The 17,556-nt window shown below is 42.4% G+C and overlaps 2 protein-coding genes across 6 annotated transcripts in view; one reads left to right on the top strand and one right to left on the bottom strand.

Annotated features, from left to right (window-relative positions):
* The window catches only part of TTC26 (tetratricopeptide repeat domain 26), a 56,334-nt gene extending 49,724 nt beyond the window's left edge, over positions 1-6,610 (bottom strand). For 4 of the 5 annotated variants that reach the window (XM_017827696.1, XM_017827694.1, XM_017827695.1 and 1 more), the window contains exons 1-3: positions 6,532-6,610; positions 6,266-6,403; positions 5,830-5,922 (exon numbers count right to left, since the gene is read on the bottom strand). In XM_017827696.1, the coding sequence (XP_017683185.1) occupies positions 5,830-5,922; positions 6,266-6,403; positions 6,532-6,534 (234 nt within the window). In that variant the 5' untranslated portion in view covers positions 6,535-6,610. The other variant, XM_017827697.1, reaches the window with a different exon arrangement.
* Positions 6,611-6,631: 21 nt separating this feature from the next.
* GUCY2C (guanylate cyclase 2C) overlaps positions 6,632-17,556 on the top strand; it is a 48,917-nt gene continuing 37,992 nt past the window's right edge. Inside the window, exons 1-4 of the mRNA XM_017827567.1 lie at positions 6,632-6,714; positions 8,291-8,437; positions 14,446-14,602; positions 15,474-15,586. Coding sequence (XP_017683056.1) covers positions 14,503-14,602; positions 15,474-15,586 — 213 coding nt within the window. The 5' untranslated portion in view covers positions 6,632-6,714; positions 8,291-8,437; positions 14,446-14,502. The remainder of the gene's footprint in view (positions 6,715-8,290; positions 8,438-14,445; positions 14,603-15,473; positions 15,587-17,556) is intronic.

Here is a 17,556-nt window from a genome sequence, read left to right as displayed (position 1 = left end):
TAAGGCAAAGCAGGCAGAGTCACACAATGTTCTCATAAGACCTGCTGAAACAATGTCATCCACATACTCCCATTGCCATCAGCCTTTCACCCCTCCCAGCAACACAACCCCTTGCTGACTCTATAGTTGTCCTCCAAATATATGAATTGGAATTTCCCTCTGCCTAGAGAGAGTTTAGCAGATTGAGCCACTGGGGGTGGGAGACTTCTTACCTCTGGGAAAAAAAGACAGATATATAGATATAGATATATATACACAGCACTAGATAAAATAAACCATGCACAAAGGACAATGAATCCCAAGAACAGAAATATGCTGACAACAACAAAGTTTATAGTTTGCAAAGAAGCAAAAAGAATTTTTTTTCTGTTGCTAAGTGAAAGTAAACCGCACTCCCAAACAGAGAAGGTACTGGTAAGGAATGCCCGTAAAAGCCAGCTCAGTCTTGCTGGTACTTCAGGGACTAGCTATCCAACAATATTTCAAATAAAAATAAATAAATAAATAAATAAATAAAAACAATTATAATAATAGAAAACTTTTACATAGAGGCCAACCTTTCCTACTGAGGCCAGTTTAATCTTGACATAGACCTGTCACGGAGCTCTGAGAGACAGGCCACTGCTGTTTATTGGGACCATCTGGAATCTTTCAAAATCCATTCAGATTAAATGCACCCAAAGGTCTCTTTCAGCTAGGGCTTCAGGTAGATTAATTAGAAAAGACGAAGTGCATAAACACAAATCAAGTTCTGGCTTAGCCTTTCAAAGCAAGCAATAACTAAAAGGTGCTCAAGCTGTACCAACGTGGATCTATAGAAACACAGTAAATAAAAATTAGGACAATTAGTGCTCCTTATCCTGTAGTTCTGGGCCCTGCACCCAGACTCTGTGCTCTTGCCCCTTTCCTCACTGAAAGGCATTCAACATCAGTTGCTCAAAGACTACCTCACAAGGGCTTTACCCCCTCCTCTCCAAATTAACAAACAAAAGCAAACAAATGAAATACTCTGAAAGCTTTCCCAACAGTCAACCTTGTGGCATACTTTTGCTGTCCAGGAGCATAACAACTTCTTGCTATTCACCCTGCTCCACCTCACCCCCCTATCACGAGACACGTGTGATTTTCCTCAAAAGCAGGCTGCCAGGATGATTGCCTACATCTACAGACACAATGCTGAGGCCATCTCACTGCCCTTATTACTTGTCTGGATTCTCCAACCCTACAAACACAGATCCTGAAAAGCCAATAAATGGGCCAACTATACAGCTGCCCCACAAGTGCTCAAAGGAGGTGTGGAGATACCCATCATAACCTGGCTAGAGTCGTAACAGAGAAGTCTAGAGAACTCCCAGAGCTAAAAATCCATCTTCTAATTTCCAGCTTCAGCTGTCAGTAACTTGAGTGTACCTGTATTATCACACTTTCCACAAAAGTATTCAAGCAAGACCAGACACTGCTCATGGACAAACCCTTACCCAAGTATAGTTCTGTTCTTTCCATAAGTTACTATTTGACTGAAATTATCCTTAGCAAAGTCAAGGTGGCAAGAGGTCCTGTCCATTGAAGAGGCGGAATGGTTCCTACTTCTCTGCTAGGAGGGAGGTGGCAGATTGGAGAGTCTGTCTGTCGCTGGCTACATGTAGTTTGTGATATTTTGACAGAAACAATCCATTGAAGGCTCTGGCCCAGGGATCATGCTTTGCTCTCATGTGTGCAGCTGATAGGCTAAAATGGCATTACCATGTCCAACAGCTGTACCGTGCCAGAATCCTGTGTGCCTAAAGCCCAGTCAGAGAGTGAAACTTGTTCTTGAATCCAACCAAGCACTGCATCTGCCCTTGCCAATTCCTCTCTTAAATGTTAAATACCTTAAATATCTATATAATATTATATAGATATAATAATACCCTCCCTTTCCTAGGCCCCAGCTGCTTCAATTTACCAGATCAGGCAGCTTAGAAACAGAATCATTGGACTGATGCTCTGATTCCAGTCCTTGGGTGACAGTGGGAAATTTTTCAGGAAAGGTTTAACATTAGAGCTATGAGCAAGTCATGGTAGAAAGATAGGTGGGTTTTTCCCCATTAGGGACAATACATGTGGAAGACTCCAGAAAACTAATCAGATGCTGCCATCCACTAGGGAAGCTCTGATTGCGATATGATGCCAGGAAGATACAAGCCACTCAGTGTTAGTAAAAATAAGTTTGTCAGTGAAGAAAGTTAGTCAGTCCCCAGGGAAGGGCTGTACTGTGACTGCTGGAAGAGTCAAGCCCAGTGCAATACCATTTGTAAACTGGTGTACAGCAGTAGGAATGATCCCACCAGTCCAGTGTCAGTGGCACAACCTTTCAGAAAGGCATCTACTACTAAGAAGGGGAAAGTGTGACCCTAGTGAAGCTGAGGTTAGTGCTCTACTTAGAGCATATTTGACTGTTGTTTGTGTGCCTGTGGTAAGAGAGTGTGAATTCTCTCACATGAATGTGACAGCGATTTTACTGTCATTCTCTCTGGAAATATTCTTGGAGCTGAAGGAAGGTCTGTGTGTTTTTCACTTTTTCCCCATTTCTCCCAGTGATGGGTGATGGCCACCTCACCCCAATCCCCGAGCTTGTCCAAAAGTTGCTGTGCAACCAACACTGTGAAAGTATCATTATAAATAAAAGGATTGAACAGCATAATTTCTGAAGACCCTCATAGGTACCCCATAGGTACATGGACTACAAACCATGAACTGTGAAAATAGTGACACAGACTATGTGTTGTCACCAGAAGGCACACACAGGAGAGTAAATCATTTAGATTGTGTGCAATGTCATTCTGGAGAATTCTGCAGAATCTTCGACCCATAGTATTTTATTTACAGTGCTCTTGGCATTCCCTAAAGAATGCTCCAAGATCTCAAGTGTATAGATAATCAAGGAATTTGCCCTTGAGAATACAGCAACAGTGCCTTTGTAACACGGCAGAGGAGATGCAGCATTATACTTCAACCTTGAAGCTAAGTGAAAGGCAGTTCAGTCTCCACAGTCAGTGGAGTGATTCCCGCAGGCTTAGGAATTACAACTACAATGGTCAGTCTCCAAAGAATCTATGCTGAGATGCACAGGCTCATTTCCCACATGTGACCACAAAAATAAGAGAGCTATCAGGACTCATCACTGTGCCAAAAATCAGTCTTAAATCTGAAAAGATAGGCCCTGTGATCTCTCGCTTAAAACACTCAAACCCACAAACTTAAAACAATCCATAAACCATTGAGACAAACCTTTTATTGTCCCTACTTGGGCAGAGAAACGGGAAAAATGGGAAATAGGCGAATACGTTGCAGTTTTTAAAAGCCTGGATCAACAGCATCCCCTAGTGGTGAATCAAACACCACATGCAAAACCGAATTAAAAAATAATAAAAAAAAGCTGTTGCTTTTTCTTTGAAGGAAACATATAAAATCCACTCTGGCTCTAAAAGCATCTATTGGGCATTTCAAAGAGTAGAATTTATTTCTTATTTCAAAGAAATTGCAAGCTATTTTTTATTTTTATACAAATATTTTTCTTTTTTAAAAAACTTTCACTCCCTATTAACTAACACCTGATGCCTAAATATAAATTAACTACAGCAACTGATTGTTACATTCATAATCTTAAAATTCCACAAATTTAAACATGAATATTAATTTACCATTAGGTCCTGTACTACTCTTCTACGTTCTGTACTGTGTATACTGACAATTTAATTACCTGAGCATCTCTAACATCTCGAATGGATGTTTCCTCTTCAATTTTTAAAGGGCAGAGTGCCTTGTGAACTTATTTGGAAGCTTTAGAGTTTTTACCTCATGTATGCATCTTGTGCACGTGACCACATATTACTATAGTTAAACACTTCATTTTATCTAAGAGAAAATATCATCATTGTTCTATAATCTATTTATTTTCTTTTTATTTTTTTTAATACTCTAAATTATAATTTGTTTTTAATATTTCTTCTGGGGAAAGCAAATGAAAAGACTGCAAACCCAGTTATACTTCACTTATACTTCAGTGACTTGTGATGGAGATGTCCCCCAGGTGACTCTGACAGAAACCAGTAAGCCTTTAACAGTGCAATACAGCATCATACGGGCCCAGCAATTCACACCTCTAGCAACAGTGCAACAGAGACAAACAATACTCAGGCAGACAGAGTTGTTTTAAAATCTCCTCTAGTTATATGCAGCTTTGTGGCTATCACCACACCACTCCTTGTTCTGGTATGCATAACAATTCCAGCCCTCAGAGGTACAGGGCAAGGCAGACAACAAAAATTAATTAATATTTCTACAGAGAAATTTGCTGGAACTGCTAAGAAGATAAAGGGATCCCAGGGACACTGGAAACAAATTGTTTGGCAAAAGATTGAGCTTCATGGGAGACATAAATGGACACAAGAGAAAGAACTGCTTATGGACTCATGCACTGAAAGAGACGTGACAGAATTGTATTATACAAATATTAAAACGTATGCATATTTGAATAGTCAACATGTATTTTAGTGACTTAAAGCTTTTGGAGAATGTCTCATTTACTTGAATTACCTAATACAAGAAAACATAAAGAAGAACAATAAAGTACATTATAGAATCACAGAATCAACTAGGTTGGAAAAGACCTCTGAGATCATTGAGTCCATCTATGACCAAACACCATCACTGTCAACTAGACCATGGCACTAAGTGCCACATCCAATCTTTTCTTAAACACCTCCAGGGACTGTGACTCCACCACGTCCCTAGGCAGCCCATTCCAATGCTCAATCACTCTTTCTGTGAAGAAATTCCTCCTGAAGTCCAACCTAAACCTCCCCTGGTGCAGCTAAAGACTCTGTCCTCTTGTCTTGTTGCTCGTTGCCTGGGAGAAGAGAATGACCCCCACCTGGCTACAACCTCCTTTCAGGCAGTTGTAGAGAGTGATGAGGTCTCCCCTGAACCTCCTCCTCTCCAGGCTAAACAACCCCAGCTCCCTCAGCCTCTCCTCACAGAATATGTGCTCGAGACCCTTCACCAGCCTTGATGCCCTTCTTTGGACTCACTCCAGCACCTCAATATTCTTCCTGAACTGAGGGGCCCAGAACTGGACACAGTACTCCAGGTGTGGCCTCACCAGCGCTGAGTACAGGGGAAGAATCACTGCCCTGGTCCTGCTGGCCACACTGTTCCTGATACAGGCCAGGATGCCATTGGCTTTCTTGGCCACCTGGGTACACTGCTGGCTCATGTTCAGCTGGCTGTCAATCAGCACCCCCAGGTCCCTTTTTGCCTGGCAGCCACCCATCGACTCTGTCCCCAACCTGTACTGCTCCATGGGGTTGTTGTGGCCAAAGTGCAGGACCTGGCACTTGGCCTTGTTGAATCTCATATCATTTAATGGCCAGGGGCATCAATCTCTAAAGAGAGAATTTTATCGTGCATATCACAAATAAGCTTCACAATGAAGACAAAATAATAACCAAACATGAAAAATAAAACTGTGGAAAGCTAGCTGCAAAAGATGGAAGAATGGAAGATTTAGGACACGAACTACGACATACAAAAGGGCAAATTAGTCTACTGAGCCTAGTATTAAATCAGATAGTAGATAACTTTAAAAAGCTCTATTTTCATAGGTAAATATCTTTTTTTTTTTTTCAATCTAAACTGCTTTCTACAGCATCTGCCTCATTACTGTACATTTGTACCTTAACTGGCTGGCAGAGCTGTTCCCGATTACAGACCATCTTCCTCTTGTTGTCATCGCTTTATCACTACATTCCGATTTCCAGCCTCAGGGAGTGGGACTTCCGCACTTACCTCCAGAGCTCTCTTGTAGTCACCCAAATGAAATGCACAGTATCCAATCCAAAGGTTGGCATCCTCCTCCTGCTCACCCACTTGCTGCTTAAACTTTGTAGAAAATAAAGAATGTAAGAATTTTGTCAGCTGCCACACAGTTTCTACAGATAACCCACAGATAACCAAAGCAATAGCAGGCTATCATATATCGCGGATGCTTTGACAGCTGTGGATGCTACTTGGGTGCAGCTGCTTTCACATTTCTGAGGGCAGCAGCAGGCAGCCCTCTCAGGCCAAACCAGGCTCTGCGAAGCGAGGGGCCGCAGCTGCCGCGGCAGGGCCTGGAGGGTGCGGGAGGAGGCGAGGGGGACGCGAGGCAGGGGAAGGGCTCCCCTCGCCCCGCAGCCCTGCGGGCATCGGCCTGGCAACGATGGTACCGCTCGGAGACCGTCACCTCCAGCAAGGCGATCGCGCCGGTAAAGTCCCTCTGGGCCAGGAGTTCTTCCAGCTGCGGCACCTCCTTCCCTTTCTTTCTTCGCCTGTCTCCCGGCGGCGGGGTACCCCCCACGGCCGGCTTGGCACGGGAGAGCATCTGGGCAAAGAGAAAAGCGGAGCCGCGTCAGAGCGGGCCCTCGCTCGGCGGCGCTCCCCCTTCCCCGCCCCTCGCCACCACCCTCCGCCTCCCGCCCCGCACCATCCCGCCGCCCCGCCGCCCCTCACCATCCTGCGGCCGGCCCGGACTCCACGCTCCCACGGCGGCGGCGTTGCCGGGGTAACGGCGGGGCGGCGGAAGGCGGCGGCGAACAGGCGCCGGCTGCCGACCGGGTCCGCCCCCAGGGTTCCGCCTGCGCTGCGGCGGGCGGCCATCCCGCGGCGGCCACGGGACTGAGGGGCGGTCCCTCGGTCAGAACCGCGCTGGTTCCTCCCTAGAATTCCTAGGCTCTTCCTCTCCCTGCCTTTGGTCCTTCTCTTGAACATCCGGGTCCCCCATTTGTGTCACAAGAGCCCCATGCAACGCTACGGGCTTGGGGCAGAGTGGCTGGAAAGCCATTGGAGGTGTAGATCGGTTATTAGGAAAAAAAATTCTTCACTGAAAGGATTGGTCAAACATTGGAACAAGTTCTCCAGGGGAGTGGTGGAATCACCATCCCTGGAGTGTTCAAAAGACGTGTAGATGTGGCGCTTAGGGACATGGGTAACTGATGGACCTGGCAGTGTTAGATTGATGGTTGTACTCAATGACCTTAGAGGTCTTTTCCAACCTTAATGATTCTATGATTGAAATTACAGGAGGGCCAATACTTTAAACTACTGCTGACAACTCACTAACTATAAAACACATGTCCATGGACAAGAGTAATGAAGTATCTGTATTTCTACCATTTTCCTTCCTTGAGAAGAAAATCTCACATTACCAGAAAAAAAATAAAAGCAGCTAAAGCAGCTCCTTTATGTTTGTATGAATAGATATGTCTTGTCACAGTGCAATCATCTGGAACATAGACCAGCAGTAAAGAACTGTGTGCTGCTGCTTCAGAGTGTGGGTTCCATATTCACTGTTTCACAATCACTTAAACTTGACTCGACCCAGGAATGATGCACCCAGCTTGGAACAGTCTCCAAGAGGTTACTCTGCAACCAGGAGCCACTGGAGCACAACACCACCATGGCGGTGCCCCTTGTTTATATATGTGCTTTCATACCACAGGACATGAAGAAGGAAGGCGAATAATCCACTCGCCCACAAAGGACTTCTCTGCAAGAAATTAGTTTTTAGTTAGTCAGTCAAAGTGATAAAGAATGTATGCCAGTGATTTGGTCTCCTTTTAAAGCTCTTCTCTATTACGTAAGGTATTATTTCTGTCAGGAGAAAACAAGCAAGCAGACAGTACAATTAGGCAAGATTCTTTATTTTCTTTTTTTAAAGAAAAAGTAACAGAAAATGTAATCTCACTACATCACTTTCTTCCATATTTTTTTTAATATACATTCTTTCACAAGATCCTGCTGTTCTAAGAATCAACAGCTAAAATATTAAATCAAATGGAAGAAAGCTCTCAGCTGCTTCACTGGTTTCTCCCATTTCCAAGTGGCTCCTGAATTTGTATGTAGTTGATCCGAAGTTGGGGCATGCATGAGAACTAACAGATATGCAGTGCCAGTGGGTTAGCTGTGGGCACAAGAAGGACATTGTCAATAGAGATACAAAGTGATAGCAGTATGAAGTTGATCAAAATATTTTTAGCATGTCTGGTGTAGAAATTATTATTAAAATGCAGAACAAACTAGGTGGAGATGTTATAATCTTTTCCTTATATGAAACACTAAGACGACAATTAATAAATTAAAGACATGTCAAGAAGTTTGGCCACTCTATTTTAATACTGGAAAATTGCTGCAGCTCTTACCTTCACCAGTGCCATTATTTTAAAGGCTGTGAGCTGTAAAATGATTAATGATCATGTTTATTTCCACACAGAATTGCTGGGAGAATGGGAATTGACTTACACTGATGGCAGCAAAAGGGAAATCATGCACCCATGACTAAACACCAAGATAAGCGTCAGAGAGCGCAGTCACCGTTTAAATAAAAAATCAGAGTGTGGAAAGTGAGGTCTAAGAAAAGGTGAGGAAGGAGGGGAAGGAAATAAAAAAAGGGAGAGAAAGGAAAATCAGGAAGTGGGACAAATTCATCATATAACCAAAACAAGAGGTTATGATGTGACCTTTACATAAGCAACAATCATGTACTTCAATTTCAGTAATGTCTGGGTAAGATCATGTAAATTCAGTAATGATGCTTCACCATGTTCTGCATCTTGTACCTTTGAAAATGCATCTGACAACATCTCAAGATAAATGATACGTAAAAGTGAGAGCAATTAAATGCTCCCCTGCTAAAGGTACAAAGGCAATCCCTTGCAATGAGAAAATGGGGAATGGTACCTTTAAAAGCAAAGAACTGGAATAATACTTGCTTCTTTTTTTATGCGTCAGCAACTTCTGAGGCTTATTCTACCCTGGGTAGACCACTCATGATGAGAGAAGGTGAAATGCGTAAGTTGACAGATCATATGCACCTTTAATGCTTTTGTCTGATCTCTATTGCCCAGCTCAAGACAGCAAACAACACCCGTGTCGGGTAAAGACCTCCAAATGGTGAAATAAAGATTCATATTTTTTATCTGTATTTTGGAAAGGGAGCCTCTTTAGTTTTCACTGGTGTTTATGATTTTATGGATCTGTGGGAACTGCAGCTTCAGAATTTTTCTGATACTTCTAGCACCCAACCTGTCATAAAGATTCAGTCAAGTTAATAAAAGTAACATAAAAGCTGTCCTTGTATTTGCTTTCAGAATCACATTTAGGTAAGTTTTTAGAAGTTTATGTGTGTAGAATCAAGGGAGGAGTGGCAAGACAATCCACTGATTGCACAAGTCAGTGTCAGAGCGGAAAATGCAATGCATGGTTAGCTGGATCCACACAAACTTATCCAAGTCAGAAAGCCACATCACTGCAAGTGCTACATCCCAGAGAATGCAGTTGTACTGGTTCAGGATGCGTGCTGATATATTTGCACAGTATTCCACTGCCATCTGGATTTACAAGATCATGTGTGCACTAGCTAGAAGATCTCATAACTCCATCTCATCACATAGTATAAACATGTATTGTGTTTAATAAAGAGAGTTTAAGGAAACTGAAGTATATGTCCAATACATAAATTATTACACACTCAAGCCATTTACCTCTGTAAGGAGAAACAGAAAAAATGTTTGCACGTTACAGGTAGCTTATTTTTGTCACTTGACAGAGCTATATCCTGCTGAGTCTAAAACAGAGGCAAACCCTTATGCTGAAAAGAAAAATATGTCTTGTCCCTCTGGAAACGAAGTCCTTTAGAGAAAGAAAATAGTAGTTAAGAGGAAAGACTTCTTACTATTTATTTTGGTAGAAGTTAGGTGGATGAATAATATTCACATCACAATGTGTATGTGTTGGGAAAGGGTTAAAAGGAAGAAGACTTTCTTAATTGAGCTAGATATTGATGACACATCACATATTTAGCTTCATCTTCTGATATGTGCCAGCATAGATCAATGGGAGGATGGGGCCACCGCCCAAGCTCCTGGGAGTATGTTGCAATTCCAATTACAACTTTTCTTATCCTTGTCTGTAGTTTTACTTTTACTAGATTGGTAACTTCTAATGAGAACAGTCAGTGCTTTGCAGTGTAATTTTATTGTAATCTGTGTCAGCAACTGAACTGTGGCAGCTAATTATGGCAGCAACCTAAACTCTCAATAACGCATGGGAATGGCAATATTATCAGGATCAGGCTGTACTATCAGGATCATGCATCACATGACCAACATGTTTATAAGATGGTTTACAGGCTTGTTGCTAATCAGTAGATGGTTCCGGTCCCAGAGGATAATGCTTGGAAAATATTTCTTTATATTCTTGTATAGTAAACAAGAGAAAAAAAGATCAGTTCTGAAAAATCAACATAGCTGCTATGCAGCTGCTATACATGTATACTGTATCCATGTATACAGCTGCTATATATGTATATTATACAGCTACATTCATAATAATTTACATTAATGTTTTCTAAATCTGGATAGTAGAAGTATTGTAAAAATATTTTAAAAGACAGAAAAATGTTATTCATGTCCTCAATCTTCTCTCTAATACTGAAAATTAAAGAAGACATTTTTATACTCTCCAGTTAGTTAGGATATTTGTACCAACTACTACAAGTAGCAGGTTGACTGACTGGGGACATCTTATACCTTCACCTAATTCTGTGGCTCCTCTGAGATTTCTGGAATTTTCATTCCATATCTTCCATTTTCTTTTCTATGAGTGGTCAAATGGAAATAATGAATTGTAGTTAAGTACAAAATAGATCAGGTTGCATGCCGGTAAAAAGATCCTAAAAATGAATGTGGTAGAAGACAATGCATCATACAGTTGCAATTTTACAATATGATCTGTATAGACAAAGGAACTCTGTGGTGCCCAGGTTGGTCTATCATTCCTATTTTTGAGGACTTTCAGACTCAGCACAAAAAAGAAGAAGCCATTGAAATGAGGAAAGCCCTGTCACATGCACCTTTAAAAAAGAACTGGAAAATGTTCTGTAAAGCACTATCTTACACAGGCCGAAAGACTTAAAGGAACAAATCTTTGGAATTTTTTACTGTTTTTTTTCTGTGTCTGAGTGTCAGAGTTTTATATCAGGAAGTCAGTGCTGATTACCAGTTTCAAATAATATCTGGTTGTTTATTATCCAATAAAACAGAAAGCAGAACAAACACAGTGCTTTAAAGTGCTGTAGAACTAAACACTAAAAGTCACTTTTCACTAAAACCAATGATGCAGTTCTCTGGTGGGTTGAGTTGGCATTTCTAATCTAACTGAGATTGTAACACCCACAGAGAACTATTAAGTGTTTTGTACCTATGCAATATATGCACAAGTAATGTTGTTGATGGTGAGGGACTGAATTTTGTCTTCAGACAAATAAATACAGGGCCTGCCTATCTGAATTTTAATCGTCCCTGTGCTTCTGAAGGCAAAATAAGTGATAAACTACAGGGTTTGTATTCACTGATTTAAGGGGAGACCTCCATCAACTGTTGGAGCTGTTGAACTCAATCTGTTCATTATGATGTTCATTTAAGATCTGACTTTTTGGATAGACACTTGCACAGACAGTGAAAATATGTAATGTTGGGATCTTTTTTCCCTTTCTGACAAGATAATAGCAGTAGCTGATACCTAGAAACCACAGATAGAAAGAATGCACTGGGAATGTCAGATGCAGTTTCTTAGCACCTTATTCATTAGAAGATGATGAAACCCTGACACTTTTAAGAGAGAAAAAGTAGTTCTAGAAGATGTGCTTTAAGGATGATTTTGGGATAAACTTTGTGGATCGTCAGGAGAGGTTACCTTAGGCAGGATATTGGTGGTGTTTGAATCTCTTGCTCTGCTTCTCCATGTCATCACATTCTTTCAGGAGAAGGCAGAGTTATTTGCATGTGCCTTCAGGATGCTCCCATTACCTGTAGTTCTGTTGTAAGCCAGGATTTCTAGTTAAAGCTGCTGTTGCCTGTAGGAGTCAAAAAGCTTCCCCCTCCCCCCCCGACATGTATTTTGACTTATGGGTTTCTGAACTGTATCCTTCACTGACTAATCTTTGAAGTGTGAGAACTGGCTCACAATTGGAGAAAAGTTACTGAGATAGTGGAGGCAGTGCCCTGAAGAGATGTGGAAAATAGTTTTGAGTATCTGTCTGATTTGTATCATAGTGTTCTGCAGACAGAACACTATGAATGGACTGGCATTGGTGTCTCATGTCTTCTACTCCTCGGGGACTAAACATCCCTCTGGCACAGGCGGCAACAAACACAAACATACAGAAGCTTTTGTTTTACTTGTGGCAGGTCCATCAATTTTTGTGCTTTACACATCTGACTCATTCATTTACTTTTTCTTCTCTCCACCCTCACGATCATCTATAATATCAGTAACCCTTCTGTTTACTGTACAGTGCCACGGCTTTTCTTTGTCTCTCTTATCCCATGAAGCAGATGTTACTGATCAGTCTGCCAGGCAACTGTGTTTGATGTCCAAAGCCCCAAGGTATACGGGACAGTTCAGCAGGTTTCAGGAAGAGCTTGCTTCATCCCAGCTGCTGCCTTGTGCCACACCCCCTGCTGCTCCACGTCACTGGATGCTCAAGGTGTGCTCCCATCTTGGGACTTGGCATTGAGAGACTACACACACCAGGAAATTAAGAAGTTGAGAAGTCAAAAATTAATTCTGTCTGGGGACTCTCTGTGGCACTGTGAAGGCATGGGGCAAGGAAGAGAGTAAAAAGAAATGCTGTGCTAAGGCTATGGTTGATTTCACCTTTTGTTTTTAAAGGACAGTTTTAAGCTGCTGTGAAAACCAAATAAATACGTTAATAGATATAAAGGCAGGGAGACCTCAGCGCCATTACATACTCCCTGTGTGACCAGCAAGGTAAAATACTCAGTTCTAGTTGCATTATCCGTGCTGTATGTTTCTCTCAGATAGGCTAAGAAGAGTATAAAAATGCAAATCATGCTCTGCTGAAGTTGATGACAAATCTTTTATTGACTTATATGGCCTAAGTTTCAAGGACTTCGGAAATACCTATAAAATGTGCCAGTGATGACATGATCTCCACTAGAAAAGCTATATTCTATTCTCAATCTGTGGCTCTAGCCAGCCGTACTAGTCCAGATGTTTACATGACAGACTGCTAATTTAGAATTACAGTATTACAAATTACAAATGCTAGATTAGATATGCTGAGGTGTTCAAGATCTACTTTTAAATGCTGGCTTATAGTCTTCTCTGGGTATAAGAAAGATTTGAGCAATAATAATTCAGTATCAAAATAGAATCACATAAAAAGATCTGTGCAAATATATTTGAAGTGCATTCACCACTTTTTAAATATAGGCTTTGAAAGAAATCATAAAATTGGTATTGTTGTTTTGGTTTCGGTCTTCTTTTCATTCTACCTACCTTTCCTGAGACCATTCTCAGGAAAACTACTCAGGAAAGCTGTACTTGGAGCAACACTGTGGTGTCCTTTAATGTGTGCCTTTTAGTGATGCCGTTTAAAATTTAGTTTGGTCACGCAGGCCTGAGATGCGACCTTCACCTTTGCCAATCCTTACCTGATGCAAGAGGTTCATCACATAAAGTATTAATATTTTGGCCCCCCATTTGAGGAGCCATCTGACAAGGTGGGAATGGGCAGTGAGACCTGTGCTGCATGGGAGCAACATGTCTGGGGCAGACCTGGGGCAGTTTGGCGTGCAGTGCTGGGAGAATGTGAGTGGACAAGCTTTGTGTTGAGTCTGTAAGTAGAAACGAAGGCTTTGGTCTGAAGGACTGCAAGTTGGACATTTTTGCCAACACAAAAAGTACTTCAATGTTATAAGCTAAAGGAACAAAATTGATAACTTATCACAGAAGAAAATATACGCTTGATTTACGAGCTCAGCCTGCAGAGATGGTGTGGCAATGTAATCAGAGATGTAGGACAAATGCAAACGTGAAGTAACTATCTGTTTTCCTCTAGGCTCTAATAGAGTTTATATTTTATTTCCATTTTAAAGAGTTGTCTTTACAGTCCATTTGTCCCCTCCCCTTTCTCATCTTATCCCTGTGGTGAAGAGTTAGTGCTCTTATCAGGCAAGGTTTCTGGTAATGTTTCAGTTTTATAGCCTCAGCCTTTCCATGAGCAAACATTCACAGCAACCTTTAGCCTCTCTCCTTTCCTGAGTTTTCCTGTTGCTAGTTTTTCACCTTGAAGTGCCACCTAGTACGCCAGAGGGGCGGGCATAGGTGAAGGCAGGGAAGGGGATAGGGAAGTGCCAGAGAGAAGGATCATACAGCCTGTCTTTGAATCTATGGAGTGGAGGTCTCTTTCGTTCTATCTCTGAACGAAACCACTGTAGAGTATCTGAAAGAGAGTTGGAAGAGAAAAAGAAATGAGAGGGAACACACAATGGGTCTAAACTGAGCAATATGAAGCAACGGATGTTGATTCTGGCCATTTGGCCTTTGTTTTCCTCGCTCCAGCTGCTGCAGCAAGTTGGTTCAAACCGGTGTAACAACAAGAATTATGTGATCAATGTGATGCTCATGAATTACTCGGACTTCCCATCAAGTCCTGAAAGTTTGAAATGTGCTGTGAATGGAGCCTTGAAATGGGTACAAAATGAATTCCAGACAACAGGTAAGGCAATGGGTGTTGGTTATCCCTCTCTTGCTATGGTTTCTTGTCACACTTGTGTCACACCATCTGACCTTCAGCAAGATGTTCCTCAGACAGGCTCCTTGCCTATCTGCTCATCTTATAGAGATCTTACAGAAATAATGACCTCTCTCTGTAAAAATAGAAGTGCTCTACAGATGGGCAGAAACCATATATGTTTTCATGGTGTTTTGGGAGACTCTTCCCGCATGCTTTTCTGGAGATGTTCAGCTAGATTTGGGAATATGGGAATTGCTGAACTGGATCGTACAAGACCAGTGATCAATCTAATGCAATAATTGGGATGCCCTTGCTTCCTCTCCTGACTAGATTAGTCTCTACTTTCTGAAAATAATTTTCCTCTTGATCCCATCTTTTGATCACATCATGACCCAAAGTGTGAGGAATCTGCAGTCCACGTGTTTTTCCTTCATTTAGAGTCATGATGCTTTTATTTATTTTGATAGATTACCTCTCCTTTCAATATCACCAATCTACTGTCACCCTCTAGAATATTATGGGGAAAAAGAGTTTTCAAAGAAATATTACTTCGCACAGAGCCTTAAAAAATGTCTCTCGTAATGGCCAAGACCAAAAGTACTTTGTACTGAAAGTATTAACACTCATAAGAAGTCACTCATAAGTCAGCAGTCCACACCAGAGCAAATTTTTTGTGTGGTGGACTCACATCCACAGTAGTGGGGGTTACGTCAGAGGTGGACTTTGTAGAAGCTTTCTGGTAGCAGATCACCTAGTGTAAGACTGCTCAGACCTGTGTCAGAAGAAGTGGGATAATAGCATATTAGTTGTTTTCTGCAATTCATGACACTGTTTATTTTTATGTTTGCATCAGGAGAAAATGTTACAGTTGATGCCATCTTCCACACCTTTGCCTCATCACTCTATGTCTCACAAGGCTGTCGTACTAGCACCTGTGAAGGTGTGGAGCTCATCAAGACAATTTATGTGAGTAGGAGATTTCTTTTGTTCTGCCTGTGTGTACTCATGTATGTCTCTGTCTTTCCTTATTAGCTTTTCATTCTCTTGTTCAGTTCCAAACAAATCTGACAGGGAAGTGAAGTTTTCAAAGAGAAGATGTTCCTGTATGTTTTGTGGAGGGAAGGAGGCAAATACTGGAGAGAGATTCTATGAATGCTTCCTAGAAACTGTCAGCTTCAGCTTCGGGCTCCTTTTCCTTTGCTTAAGTTGTCCTCTTTTTTATATCTGCACAGCTCTTCGTGTGGACACATAGCCAAAGCAATCCATTAAAAAACATCAAAAAACAAAAACCAACCAAAAAAACCCCCCAAACCAACCCAAATGCTCAAACAGCCCAAGCAGAGCAAAAAGCTCAATTTCCAGCTGGATCAGAGCCTGATCTGGTTCACCGTCAGTTTACACAATACACAAAAGAAAGAGCTGTGGTGAAGATGGGAACATGTGAGCAGAGAAATCATTAGGCTGGCACTGTTACCGATGAAATGGGTATGGAACTATGCCCAAAGGGCAAAGATGAAGTGCTTGCTTCTCACTAAGAGATCACAGAAGTCACGTGAGAGAAACTATGAGAATACCTTAATATGAGGAAAAGCTTCAGTTAGAATTGGTGCACTTCAGGAAGCTGTTTCAGTGGATTTTCTCACCTTTGAGTGAAATTTTGTCAATCCCATGTGAATTCTCAAGTCTACTGATCGATGAGCACATAATATAGCCTTTGCTAAGAAATTGTCCCTCATGACTGTAGTGGGTTGACCCTGGCTAGATGCCAGGTACCCACTAAAGCCACTCTCACTCTCCCTCTGCAACTGGACAGAGGAGAGAGAAAAAAACCAGCTAAGGATTCATGAATTGAGATAACAGCTGGGAGATGTCACTTACTGATTACCTTCACGGGCAAAACAGACTCAAAGTGGGGATATTACTTAAATTTATTACTAACAAGATAAGAGCCAAAGAGTGAGAAATAAAACAGTCTTAACACCTTCCTCCCATCCCTCCTTCCTTCCAGGTTCTCCCTCTTCCCCCCCAGCGGTGCAGGGGGACAAGGAATGGGGGTTATGGTCAGTTGTTGTTTCTGCTGCTAGTCAGGGAGAGGAGTCATTCCCCTGCTCCCATGGGGTCCCTCCCACGGGAGACAGTCTTTGATGGACCTCTCCAGCGTGAGTCCATCCCTTGGGCAGCAGCTCTTCCCAAACTGCTGTCCTGTGGGTCACTCCTCCATGGGGTGCAGTCCTTCACGAATGAGTTGTACCAATGTGGGTCCCCCACAGGGGCCACGAGTCCTACCCAGGAAAAACCTGCTCCAGCGTGGGCTTCCCTCTCCATGGACTGCAGGTTTCCGGCAGGACCCTTATCCATCCTGGGCCTCCCCCGGGGTCGCAGCCTCCTTCATGCATCCACCTGTTCCAGCATGGGCTCCTCCAGGGGCTGCAGGTGGGTCTCTGCACCCCAATGGTCCTCCATGGGCTGCAGGGGCACAGCTGCTCCACCATGGTCTGCACCACAGGCCGCTGGGGCCACAGCTCCGGTGCCTGGAGCACCTCCTGTCCCTCCTTCTGCACTGACCTTGGTGTCTACATTGTTATTCCCATGTTCTCACTCTGCTCTTCCCTGGCTGCAATTCTTTCTACGCAACAACCTTCTTTTCTTAAATATGTTATCACAGAGGTGTTACTATCACTCCTAATTGGCTCGGCCTTGGCCAACAGGAGGAAGTCCGTCCTGGAGCCAGCTGGCATTGGCTCCACAGGAAAGGGGAAGCTTTTAGCAGCTTCTAACAGAAGCCATCCCTGTAGGCCCCCCCCGCTACCAAAACCCAGCCACAGAAACCCACTACAATGACACACAAAGATACTAGTTAGGCCTTATTTGGTGATCAGGAAAGGATTTTTTTTAATATTAGCTTTATATGCATGTAACTAATAATTTTTGTGATA

The sequence above is a fragment of the Lepidothrix coronata genome, unplaced genomic scaffold (assembly GCF_001604755.1).
Source record: "Lepidothrix coronata isolate B3197 unplaced genomic scaffold, Lepidothrix_coronata-1.0 Scaffold141, whole genome shotgun sequence".
Lineage (NCBI taxonomy): Eukaryota > Metazoa > Chordata > Aves > Passeriformes > Pipridae > Lepidothrix > Lepidothrix coronata.
This window is presented reverse-complemented; position numbering and strand designations above follow the sequence as displayed.